At 41.4% G+C, this 14129-nt stretch overlaps 1 protein-coding gene across 1 annotated transcript; it reads left to right on the forward strand.

The window, feature by feature from the left end:
* Positions 1-5265: 5265 nt before the first annotated feature.
* LOC132047428 (36.4 kDa proline-rich protein-like) lies at positions 5266-6114 on the forward strand. The gene has a single exon (XM_059438479.1). It carries the CDS (start codon positions 5266-5268, stop codon positions 6112-6114), a length of 849 nt encoding a protein of 282 aa, XP_059294462.1.
* The last annotated feature ends 8015 nt before the right edge of the window (positions 6115-14129 follow it).

Genomic DNA, 14129 nt, shown 5'->3' on the forward strand with positions numbered 1-14129 from the left:
TATCATTTACGAGGGTTTTAAGGTAATCGGATTTTATTTACAAAAGTTGGAGAGGTTTAGATCACTTTCTAGTCATTCGCAACCTAACTAATTCAATTCTACTGAAAGGAAAGGGAAAATTCTCGAATGCGAATTCCGAAGAGTGGAGTTGTCCCCGAGGTCCGAATTCAAGCCTAGTACATCTAGGGCGTGCCAAAGAAAGAATATGGGTAGCTTTACATACCTTTCTCGCTTGTTAAGCTCGTCGAAACTCCGGTCCCGTTTCGCCAAAAATCTGCAAATGGTCACCCTTACCAGTTACTATTCATGAGACTTGAAAATTCCAACTTTGGGTTAGTATTTGCCTGCCGAAATTTCGGCACAAAGATCTCCCCTATAAATACACCATCCCGAGAATTATGGCTCGGCCCAAATTCAATAACAATCCGAGAATGAAACTCGGCCAACATTATTAGAAACAATGCCAACAATTATTCCAACAATACTTACAATATTCACAACGATTCAATAGTATCCGAAATCTTCAACAAAGATGTAAACATACATTTTTCTTGTTCCAGACTCATAAATCATATCAACAACCACTCAGTATCAACATCATTCATGCAATGCAAGAATTTAAGCTAATGTCACATTAACTTCCTCAACATTCCGATAACGATTACGACTTCATTCCAAACCATCAAACTTGCATTCTTCATCATAGAATCCATGATAACAACAACTAAAACACTAAATAAAATTAACTCATTCTCTTCCACACCACATCACAACCATACGGTCATAATACACACATACTACACCTCACGGCCTGCACCCTTTTTTCACAACTAGAGCTAAAAATCATTAAGCTTCCATTATCCATATAGAACTCACAACAACAACAACCAAAACACCTAGATAAATAATTGAATCATAGTCTCTACACATGTACACACATTCGGCCATACATATATATATAACCACCATGCACGGCTACAATATAACACCTACATCTCCATGACCTTTGTTCATCTCTACACACTACAACATGTACCAAATGTCCATAACACATAAAAGAAGATTGGTTCTTACCTTTTTCCTCCAAGTTCCCACTTGACTAGGATTATGGATTGCACAATTGAATGATTTTCTTGTCCCAACAATTCTTCCATGTTAAAGAGGGCCTTTCAATTGGTATAGAAACTAGAAGAGAACAATTTTCTTGGCCAACTTTTTTCCATGGAATGGTTCGGCCAACACCATGGCCGAATGGTTCCTTTTTGCTCTTGCTTCTCTTTACATTTTCTTGAACTTTCTAAATGTGAAAAGATGACCATGCCCTCTTAATATATTCTTGCCACCACTTTCTATATTATTATTTAGTCCCTCATTAACAAATAATATGAACACATGGCCCTTCTTTCTTTCTCTAGAAATTTCTTGAAATAACAAATACACCCACTTGTCTTGTTATATAAGCTTTGGCCCTTAAGTAAGAACATGGACACATGGCCATGGGTGGGGCCCACTTTTTATGTCACATGGCCAAAGTGCCAATTTAAGAATTTTCTTGAACACTTTGTAAAATTCCCGATTCACCCTAGTCTTTCTCAATATTTCTCATGCAATAATAGTCATAAATTATATTCACCACAACTTGTACATTAAAAATAATCCTTGAAAATGGTCTCGCCTTTAACTTTCCACGACGACTTTGCAATATCCAAACGTACAAAATACGGGCTATAACATCCTATTAATACAATTTAGTCGAAGTTCAAATTTTCTAAAACCTACTATTTATATGCAAACTATTACATTTTTCGAATTTGCTTTCAATAGTATTTAAAGTTTCTTTTGTGCAAGTCATTATTTTTGTTGCAAATCTTTATTTCAAATAATATTATTTAAGCATTAGCGCCATTTATAAGTATTATTTAAATAGCAACGTTTATGAGTTTTATATTTTAAATAGTATTTAAAACCTCTTTTATATAAATTATCATATTTTCCACAAATCTTATTTTAAATAGTATCATTGTATTCAAAGTCTTAACGCATATATAAATTTATTTTCTAAAAGCATTTAAAGTCTTATTCATGCAAATTAAGATATTTCTCCGCAAGTTAGTTGAAATGGCGTTATTATACCTTCCTAGTAATATGTACAAGTTATTTTCTTAAAATTTAAGCACCTTATTTAACCTTAATTAAATAACCTAAGTTTGGTCGGTAACCGTAAGTTAACGGATCCTAGAGGATGCCTAACCCCTTCCCTTTAGGATAAATAGAACCCTTACCTAGAATCACTAATTAAGCAGATCATTAGCGGAGGTTTAGTTAGGATTTATCTTAGTTAATAATTAGGTGCCCTAATTCACCTTAAAATCAATTAGGTGGCGACTCCTTAAAATAAGCAATTTAGGAATCTCCAATATGTTGTACTCGAATTTAACCCGTTTAAATGGGGTATAACAGCTTGGCGACTCCGCTGGGGATATTAGGTTCTAAACCACAACAGACTTAGGTAATTAATATTTGGTTGGATGCTTTGTTTGTTAGTTTTCTTTATTTTGCCTTACATGCCTTTAAATGCCATCATTATTGTTTATTGCCTTATTTGCCTTGCCATGTAATATATATGTTTTCCTTTATTAATTGGCATTCCGCTCATACTCCCTCCACTCCTGGAAAATTCACACAATTCACACACTTAAAGCGGTTTCGCGGTTCGCGGCCGTGCACTACAAAATTACCCTTTTAGTTGGATCGATCTTGTGGATTTAGTCGATCGGCGGTGCGATCGACGACCACGGACTTTCCACTCCCGAGTTGTCCGCTTGGGGGAACCTTGCGTCATAGGAAACCCGCTCCTAGTCAGCCTAAGATAGAGCTAAAACAAAACCCTCATTAGGAGCATGCACGAGCCTAGGAGGCTTAATACCCAAGGCGTATTAAGTCCATTAGTCAAACTCGCCCAAATGTCCGAGTGGGTCCATGACCCCGAGTGACGATCATCATATTATGTGCATTAGTTTGAAGGATAAACGTGTGTTATGTGGACTATGTGCTGCTTAGGTAGAACTAACCATTTGTGGACGCAGGTAGTCATGAGTCAACACAACACGTACCCGAGATTTAGCATGGTTTTGGGTGTTCCTCCTCAACTGAAAGCATGGTGGAATGATTTGGGTGATTATGGACAGCGTATGGTACGAGGGGCGTTGGGGCACTTACCGTCTTTAATGGACATCCAGCCGTGTAGGGACATCATCGAGGCAGCAGCTATGTTTTGGGATGAGAAGAGAGCCGTGTTCAGATTCGGCAACATTGAGATGACTCCATTGTTAGAGGAAATAGGAGGTTATATAGAAAATGTGGCTTTACTACATAAGAAGAAAAAATGGCAAAATTGTGGCATGATTATTCCAAAGGAACCTCTACCAAAAGAATTTGTCGACAGCCTTGGATTCAAAAAAGGTAAAGGTGTGGAATGTTTACAAAGATCCACGATACCATTTGAGTATTTGTATCATAGATTCGGATATCAACAAAGTTTCACTGATTATCAAGACGAGTTTTTCTCATATGATTCTTGGAAACAAAAACGATGTTTCGCTTTCGCAGTATGCTTTTTGGGAACAATGGTATTTCCTAAGGGAACAACAAGAGATATTCATACCCGTCTCATTACTGTGACCGAAGCTTTATTTGGTGGCATTGACGGGAAATACTACACCGTGGTCCCTATGGTCGTGGCAGATATCTATCGGGCGTTAGAACGTTGCAAGCATGGGTACAAACATTTCGAGGGGTGCAACTTGCTTTTACAGATTTGGTTGATGGAACATCTTCAAAAGGTCGACAGAGGGCTCGCATTTAGAAAGCCGACAGGAGAAAATCACATTCTTGGACATGTTGCAGGAGCTATTTTGGCCAATAGACCTTTTGGAAAGCCAATTGGTGTAGAAGAATGGGTAAGACTTCTCAGCCGTTTGAATGGTGACTCGATTCAATGGATGTTCGGTTGGTTTCCATCGGAGGGTTTGGTGTTTCGTACGAAGATTGTGCCATTTTTGGTTTTGATGGGGCTCCGAGGCTTGCAACCCTATGCTCCGCTAAGAGTTTTAAGACAATCTGGAAGGAAACAAACTATACCTTTAGTGGCAGACATGGATCATTACCGAGCTGACTATAAAGAAGGAAAAATTCCTTTTGCGAAGGAGGTTCTAAGTATGTGGATATCGAGGGAGACCATGAAAGCAGAGTCAATTGAGCCAAACAGATACCAAGCTGGATGCGATGATAACTATCTGGAGTGGTTGGCCGCTAACTTGGAAGGATCAATCAGACCCGGGGTTAGTTTGAAAGGACGAGTTAAAGATGGAGAAGCAGAAGCGCATATCCTACTTCGGCAACTGCGTAAGAAAGGCCTTGCCTCTGATGCTGAATACCATGCACAACTTGAGGAAAAGGAAAGGGAGGCAGAAAAATGGAAGCAACAAGCACTTAGTTACGAGCAAAGCATGCAAGAATTGGATACCCTTCTAGCTCAGCAAGGAGAAATTTGCATCAAAGAAGACCTTAAGACAGGAGGGGTTCTAGCTATGTCATACCTTGTCCAGAATCGCCGAAAGATTGATCAAGCAATTCAAGCAACCAAGAGGCTCAAGAGCGATGAAGGGCCATCTTTATTTTTAAATTAGTTCATTAAAGTCAAGTTTTGTTGTAATGATTTCCTTTATTATTCTGTATTAAGGATCTAATTCTCGAACGATGTATGTCTTGAGGTCTTCAATTAATGGCACGTCGGGATGATATATAATTACATGTTTTATCCTTCAAACTTTCGCTAGGCCTACCTCTGGCACAAAGAGGTCCCGTGCATAATAGGTCGCGTTGTGTGTGCTCTATCTCATTTTAATATTTGGTTCGTTGCCATGCGATATGTGTTTTGTTTGCTATGTGCAATATGTGTTTCTTGCATCGTTGTTTGCTCAATATTCGCATTATTTTCAGCAGTAATCATTCACACTATACTAACGCAATTTTCTTCATTTTGAAGGTTTTCTTTTGTTTTGTTTATTCCCCAAAGGTCGATTCGTGTTGACTGCGACCTGGCGGATCACCCGTACTTCACGAGATCCAAAGCACGAGCATCCGACAGCATGACCGATTCAGGAGCATCCGAACAAAATGGTTTGGGACTTGTCGCTCTTCCGAGAGACGAACCCGAAGCATCGGGGAGGGAAATGACGAACTCATCGCCGGTTATTACAACAAATGGCCAATATGCGGATCGAAATTGAGCAACTGCGAAATCTCACCAACCTATCTATTACCCTGAACACTCCTCACCCTGAACAAAGAGCCAACACAACTATCCCACCATCCTTTTCTCCTGTCGATTCGCCTGCTCCTCAAACCTTCCCTTCAAACCCTCCATCTCACACAGTCAATCTAAACGCTACCAATTCGCCCTCTGTTCCCCAACAAACTAACCCGCAACAAACCATCTCACAACAATCCAATCCACAGCAAGCCGCCCCACCACCAACCAACTCACGACAAGTCAACCCGCAGCAAACCAGACTACAACAAACTATCCCACCACAAAATGACCCGCAGCAAGTCAACTTTCAACAAACTCATCCGCCTTCTTTTACTGCTCCCTATATCCCTCAGCCCTCAGTTATCCAAAATACCCCACCTACCCAAAATTACCAAGCTACCCAACACATGCCGTTGACACACACCACTAGCCATAACACGCAATATGTGCCACCGGTATATGTAGCAGAAGCTCAACCTTTCACCACCCAGTTGCAGGCCGTACAACATCCAGAGGTTGACCCTTATGAAGAAATGGAAAGGGAAGCCAGAGCGAGAGCAGACGAGAATGTAGCAAAAGAGCTTCGCAGTCTAAGGGAAGCAGTTAGGAACATCCAGACCAACAAAGGATGCGAGGGACTGGAATACGAGGATCTTTGCATTCATCCTGACATCGAGTTACCTGCTGGATATAAAGTCCCGAAGTTTGACATGTTTGACGGGAAGGGAAATCCTAGGGCTCACTTGAGATCTTATTGCGATAAGCTTGTCGGGTGGGAAAAGATCAGGCTATTCGGATGAAACTATTCATAAGGAGCCTGACAGGAGAAGCGCTAGATTGGTACACGTGTCAAGACCCGCAGAAGTGGCACAGTTGGGGAGAAATGGCCCAAGAATTCATGGACAGGTTTAGGTTCAACACCGAGACCGTCCCGGACCGATTCTACTTGATGAAGCTAGAAAAGAAGTCGACAGAGACTTTTCGAGAGTATGCTATGCGCTGGAGAGCGGAGGCTGCGAAGGTCCAGCCCCCAATGGCAGAGAGCGAAATGACAATGCTTTTTGTACAGTCTTTAAAGGATGCCACTTACTATGAAAGACTGTTAAGCGTCATCGGACAAAAGTTTTCGGAAGTCATCAGAATGGGGGATTTCATAGAAGAGGGCATTAAAACAGGGAAGAGTGACAAAACGGCGGCACTTGCAAGCAACGAGTAGAGCAATTCAATCGGATCCAAATAAAAGAAAGTGGGACGAGTGTCCGCAGTCATGACCATCCAGAGCGGAGACCAAACCAAATGCTTGCTTACCAATACCCTTCGCCCCAGCCCACACAGTACAGCCAATACACTCAAACCCCTCAGCCTTATTACCAATCTCCACCTACTTCCCATTCTGTTTACCATACCCAACCAACATATCACTCACCTCGAGCACCAGCCCATCAAAGTCCGTCACAATACCAGCCGACCTACTCACCTCAACCCCAGTATCAATCGCCAAACCGCCCGCAAAATACACCCAGACCTCGTCCAAACTCCGAAAGAAAGCCCACCAAAACTTATACACCATTGGCCGAACCATTATCCCAATTGTACGAGAGACTGAGAACCGGGGATACTACAACCAATCCAAGAAAGAATTCTAATCCTACCCGATGGTATGACGGGGAACAAACGCCGCGCGTATCATTCAGAGTCACTCGGACATGATACGAAAATTGTCTCTCTCAAGGATAAGATTGAAGCATTGATCAAAGAAGGGGTCATCCGGCTCAAAGAGCTCCCCGAACATAAACAACGATCCGTTGCCCAATCATGGTGATGCAAATGTAAACATGATAGCCATTGATGAGGATTGCAATTTGGAAGGGACTATCGTACCGGTTAAGAAAGAGGAGAAGGTCGAATCATCGGCCCACGTTGCTCCAGAATCACGCTCCGAGAAGAGCCCCATTTGAAGTAGAAGTACTCGCTCCAAAGCCTAGAATTACGGCCTTAGTTGCTCAAGCGCCTTCTGCAATTCCAAAACAACGGTTCCGGAGTTATCGGCCTCGATGAAAGGAGCAAAGCAAAGGGAAAATTGGTGGTAGAAACTGTTGCGGCCGGAATGACTAGATCTGGGCGATGTTATGCCCCTGAGGAGATAGCGCGAGGAGTACAAAGCAAAGAAAATAGTCAAAAGAAGGTTGTGACTGAGGCAGAGGTTGAAGAATTCTGGAGAAAGATGCCAACTAAAGAATATTCTGTTGTGGAACAATTGAAGAAAACGCCCGCCCAAATTTCTTTATTGGCATTATTGATGAGTTCTGAAGCTCACAGGAGCGCTCTAGCAAAGGTGCTGAATGAAGCCTATGTCTCGCCTGAGACTTCCAGCGAGAAACTGTCAGCCATGGTTGGAGAAATCCTTGAAGCCCACAGAGTTTCTTTTCATAATGACGAATTGCCACCTGAAGGTTTAGGACACAACAAAGCATTAAACATCACCATTAGATGCAGGGACAAATTCATTTCCAAGGTGTTGATTGATGGAGGTTCAGCGGTGAATATATGTCCTGTCACTACTCTACAAGCCTTAGGGATTGGCGTCGGAAACTCCGCGACACTGTGTGAGAGTCAAAGGTTTTGACGGATCCCAACGAGGTGTTGTGGGAGAGATTGACTTAACTCTGGAGATCGGGCCTGTGGAGTTCGCAGTGGAATTCCAAGTAATGGATATATCTGCTAGCTATAACCTGCTGATAGGAAGGCCATGGATCCACATGGCTGGTGCAGTTCCCTCTACCCTGCATCAGAGCTTGAAATTTGTCTGGAACCAGCAAGAAGTAGTAATCCATGGAGAAGGCAGCAATTCAATCTATCCTGAAAGCCCAGTTCCTGTTATCGAAAGCGTAGAAAGATTGGATGGGTCTGTCTTCCATATCAAGGAAACTATGTGTCTTTGCTCGAGCAAAGAAAGGTAAAATTGCCGGTAAAGTGCTTATGATGGTGGCATGGGAAATGTTGAAGAATGGCTTCCAACCTGGTCGGGGCCTAGGTTTAAACTTGGACGGCATCGTGGAACCAATTCAATTACCGGACGAAGGACACTTTCGGTCTCGGATACGAGCCCACGCCCGAAGAGATTGCATTGGCTAGTTTCAAGAAGAAGTGACGGAGTCCTTTGCCTAAGCCCTGTTCCCCCTCCGAATCGCTCATTTTGCAAAGCATCCGCCACCCAAGCATCGACGGAAGTCGCTAAAGACGACCTCGTGGAAGCTCTCAAGAACTTATTCATTCGAGGAAGAAGGCTCGAATGCAATGTGGTTTTGGAGGAATGCCTCGAAACTCCGGACATCTGGGATGCTGAGCCTGGAATCACTCTAAACAATTGGACTTGTACCCCGCCCCCGGTTCTCCGGGAGTCTTGGTAGACAATTTGTATTAGTATTTGATGAAACAACGCGATTCAAATTTGAGGCCTGAATCGCGTTTGTACTTTTGTTATATTTTGCCTCCACCTTTTGAAAGCTTAAATGCCAAATCAAAACTATAATTTACTATTTTAATTTTTGGTCTTCATTTAATTAATTTCTCTGTTCTTTTTCAGCATTCAAACTAGTAAATCTGCCGATACTGTGAATTTGACACGTAATGAAACAAGCGAACCAATTCTAAATCTTTGAACCAGACTCCGAAGAATACGAAGAGGGCATGCAGTCTGAAGAATTAACTAAAGAAGTTGAACATTCCGAGAACGAGTCGAAACCAATTTTGGTTGAAACAGAAACTGTAAATTTGGGAGATTCAGAAATCGCGAGAGAAACAAGGATTAGCGTCCATTTGACTCTGTCACAAAGGGAGGAATTGATCAACCTTTTGAAACAATACATAGAAGTGTTCGCATGGCATTACGATGATACACCAGGTCTGAGCACAGAGCAGAATGGCTAAAGCTTTTAACAAGAAGAAACGGATGGCAAATTGTAGCTGAAAACTATCGATGCAGACGCCATCCAGAAATATCACATTTAGGAGCTATCTTTTGTTATATGTAATATTCTGCAATGTCTTTTTATGTAATGAAACTACGTTCCCTCGGCGGGACACGTAAGAAACCTATATCAGGTTTGGTCTTTGAGATGAAATTGCTAAAACATTCTATTTTGCTTGTAATATGAACTACGCCTGACCTGATTCCCGTGGGGGGGATACGTAGGCGGCCTACATAGGCCTCGGTCACATTATTAGAAATTTTAATTTCATTTTCCTTGTAATATGAACTACGCCTGACCTGATTCCCATGGGGGATACGTAGGCGGCCTACATAGGCCTCGGTCACATTATTAGAAAATTTTAATTTTATTTTCTTTTATGTCTTGAACTACGCTTGGCCTGATTCCCGTGGTGGGATACGTAGGCAGCCTATATAAGGCTCGGTTTCGTCATTTGTAAAAGCTCAACATTCCCCTCTGCCGTAGACTGGGGCAAGTTTTAAGGGCGTCATTGTAAAAGCTCAGAATCCTCCTATGCCAGAAACTGGGACAAATTTTTAAAGGCACCATCGCAAAACATGTCCTCCTACACCAGAAACTGGGACAGATTTTTTAAGGGCGTCATCGCAAAGCAACATCAAGAGACTTGAGAAATGAGGTCAATTGAGCCGTCGGACAGACGAAAAAGAGTTTAGAGAAAGGACGTTCGCTTTGTTTCACAACGTGTCACAGTTTCCAGTATTCAGCAGAAATCATTTCTCACTAATATACATATTTTATGCAAAGTTCCTTTAAAGCAATATGATTTTCACTCAAATAGTTTTGCTAATTGACCAAGACTTAGAAATAGGCGGGGGTTATAAGTCCAGGTCAAGCTGGAAGCATGAAGCATAGGGGAGCCGGATCCACAGAGTCAACACGAATCAGCCTTTCCCCCCAAAACTTACAAATTTTCTTTGGACGCAGGTTCTTAAATTGAGGGAGTTAAAATATACAATATTTACCATCTTACGAGGGTCCGCGTCGAACGGTTTGAGCTTTTTATGACATTATTACTTTGCGAATGCTCGCAGACGCACCGCACTTGCATTGCATCATTGCTTTGCGAATGCTCGCAAACGCCGATCGTTGCGCCATCATTGCTTTGCGAATGCTCGCAAACGCACCGCCTGCACATTGCGTCATTGCTTTGCGAATGCTCGCAAACGACGCGCACTTGCATCGCATCATGGCTTTGCGAATGAACATCGCACCTGTGCATTGCATCATTGCTTTGCGAATGCTGTAACGCACCTTTTGCATTGCATCATCGTTGCATTGCGAATGCTCAGCAAATTGCATCTTTACCGCTTTTGATTGCGTCATTCCTTTGCGAATGCTCGCAAACAGCGCACCATTGCATTTGCATTACATCATTGCTTTGCGAATGCTCGCAAACGCACCGCACCTGCATTGCATCATTGCTTCGCGAATGCTCGCAAACGCACCGCATCTGCATCGCATCATTGCTTTGCGAATGCTCGCAAACGCACCGCACCTGCATTGCGAATGCTCGCAAACACACCGCGCCTGCACTACATTCAAATGCCTTGCAAAGGAACTGCATCATTGCTCGCAAAAGCATCGCACATGCATTGCTTTAATATTTTCAAATGCCCTGCAAACGCATCATGCCGGCTTAGAAAGCCTCATTTATCATTCGGCTTAAATAGCCCATCCGGTTTAAGGCCTCATTAATCATCGCCTAAAAGGCATCATTCTCATGAATCATCGGCCTAGAACCTCATTTGCATCAGCCTCAGCAAGGCTTTCATTTTAATCACTGCAGCTCTGTTTACGGATTTATTTTACATTGCTTTATTTTCGATATTTATTTTACTGACTATTTTTATCTAGTTTAAAGTTTCGCAGGAGCTTTAGCGCAACGTGGAACTATTTCTTCGACGCCGAATTCGGGGGCAATATGTTGGGAAGGAAATCAGACTTCCCGGCAAGGGTCGAAGATCTACCTCGAACACTCGTCTCCAACTATTCCGCCGGCATTCCAGCGTATCCGATTTTCAAAATTTTCAAGTCTCTACCATAATATCCAGTGTCCCCATAATTCGACACTGGGATAATATTTTGCAAAGATTCGTACCAATCGGGATTCGTCTTTCATAGGTGTCGTAGTTATCCCAGAACTACACGCGGCCTGATTCTCGTGCAGCCCGAGATATGTAGGCAACTCGGAGACCGGAGTTCGGCCATAATCTTCGTAATCCTTTCACATTTCTTACCCTTAGTCATTCAAAATCCTTTAGCCGGGACAAAATAGGCTACTGAGTCAACGTCTTTGCCCGAAAATTCTTTCATCATTACCGGGCAAAGAGGGACAAGTTGTTGACACCCGATTTTGTCCCGTCTTCCCTAAATATTTATTTACATTTCTACTATTTTTGGTAATTAGCTTTTATTAATACTGGCGTTCATTATCTGTAATGCGCGTCAATATTACTATTTTATTATTAGTTACTAATATTACTATTATCATTATTACTATTATTATTACTATTTTTTATAGGTATTATTATTATTATCATTATTGTTATTATTGTTATTTTTATTACCGAGTATTATTATCCATATTATAATCATTTTAGCATTTTTTTTATGCACACACATCGCATTTACCTCCGCGTATTTTAATAATAGCATTGACTTATCGTTGAATTTTAAATATATATTATCGCACGACCATTACAACGTCATTTTATTTTCATCGAGTATTAATAAATACATACTTTTATATTAGGGGATATTTTAGCACACTTAGTATATAATTTATTAAAATGGGTCTTTTATTTAAAAATTTAGAAAGCCAAGTCATTTTAATTCATCATCCCAACCATTTTAATTCACCCCAAACCCTTCTTGGACCGCTCCATTAATACTTTCAACCCATATTTAATCCCAACTCAGCAGCCCACATTTTAGTCCGACCCAGCCCATCGGTTATTTTGACCCGACCCGCGTGTTTCAACTAAATGAAACACTAGGGTTCCCTTTTCAGCCTCCTTCAGCCGCCCCACCCCATCGCCTCTCTCTCCTCTCTCCATCTCCTTTCTTCAACAAAAATGGCAAAAGCTTAGCCTCCCTTTAGTCGTGGACAGAGTTGTCCATCCCCATTTCCGTGCAAAGCTTGTTTGTTTTCGAACCCTAACAGTCGCGCCCTTTTTCTCCTTCCTCTCTCTCTTCGACGAACTTAGCAAATCACAGAAGCCTTTCGCGATTACAGGCCATGCATGGCCATTTGAGGGAAAGAAATTAATAATCTCGTCAGAATTTCTACCGTTGAGAGGTGTGTTTTTGTTTTCTTCCCCTCCCCTCTGCTTTAGATCTGAAACCATTTTAATGGGTTTCGTCAATTTGTGAAGTTCAAATCGTTTTCCTTATCGAGTTCCTTTTCATTTTTTGGGTACAAATTTTAATGGATTTTTGTCCATTCCTCATTTCGGTCGGGTGGATGAAATACCCACAAAAATCCGAATATTTGAACCAAGAAATCCCGCCCAAAAATTTCAATTTTCAAACCCTAAAGCAAACCCTAATTGATGGTTACCCCCTATAAATATGGGCTTCGAGTTCCAGGATGAAGGTCGAAGTTCAGCCGCACAAAAATTACCCCTAAAAAAAAGGGTTTTCAGCCGCTCAAAAATCCCCTAAGCCATATTAGTTCATCAGTCTCATATTTCTGAATATCGAGTCAAAATATTAAGTCATTGCTTTGGTTTCATTTGTTTTGGTATCGCTTCGAATTCGAGCATCGCAAACTCGGAGATTTGAAGTGTTCGAGTTTGTATCGAAACCTTCGCCTCACTTCGCTGCACCCAAAGAAGGTAATTCTCCATTCTCTCTTTTTATTTCCGCCGCATTCTTTTTTCTGTTGCCTGTGTTAGTTTAGTTCATTGTTCCGCGATTCAGAATGTTAGATAAATTATTTTAGTTCGACAGATATGCTTTTGCGTTATGTTGATTCATTTTATACAGTTTAAGCCATGTTCTGTGTAGTTCAGCTGACTGCTTTGGTATGTTGTCGTTTAATTCAAGTAGATTATCGTGTCTATGTGTGTTACATTAGTTCAGTCGCTTAGGTATGTTAGTTATATTGGCGCAATTCAGTTTTATCCTAAAATAGAATCGCGTATGCTAGTTTGGTTGGTTGATGAACATGATTAACAGATGGGGACATCCACTGGTGTCACTGTGTTTAGAGATTTTTACTTGATCTTGTTTAGTTACATGTCGGCAACTACCCCATCCCTTTCCTTTCCTCTTGTTTGGGCTAAAAAAAAAAAAAAAGACATATTTGCCATGAAGGATCTGTCAAGTCGAACATAAATACCCTGCTCCCCAAAACTTGAACCATATCGATTGCAAGTCGCCTGGTTTGATTATGCTCATTTTAGCCTTTAGTCAGCATGACTTTAAGCACTACTAGCCCCATCTCCTCAAATCTCGCCTATCTTCCTATGTTTTGCTGCCGTGTCTAATGTTAAGAGGCTAATACGTGAACTATCATGGTAATAATAGATAGAAATGGGTCTCACAATCGTTTTTCTGTCCTAAATGAGAAGTTTCAAATTACCTGCTGTTCTGTTTAAGAAAGGTTGATGTTTAGCATGCTTTTAAAGCTTTCCCGAGAACTATGGATTGATTAATCTTAGGAAAATTGTTTGCTTTTTCATAATATAAGTTGGAGTGTGTTATTCCTAAACTGAAATCTGTTTCATTCCGTTAGCATGCTGCAGGAAATTTCATGAGTTATTTGAGGTGATTCTGTGCCTACTTTAAAATCTGATGTG

This window comes from Lycium ferocissimum, chromosome 2 (genome assembly GCF_029784015.1).
Source record: "Lycium ferocissimum isolate CSIRO_LF1 chromosome 2, AGI_CSIRO_Lferr_CH_V1, whole genome shotgun sequence".
NCBI lineage: Eukaryota > Viridiplantae > Streptophyta > Magnoliopsida > Solanales > Solanaceae > Lycium > Lycium ferocissimum.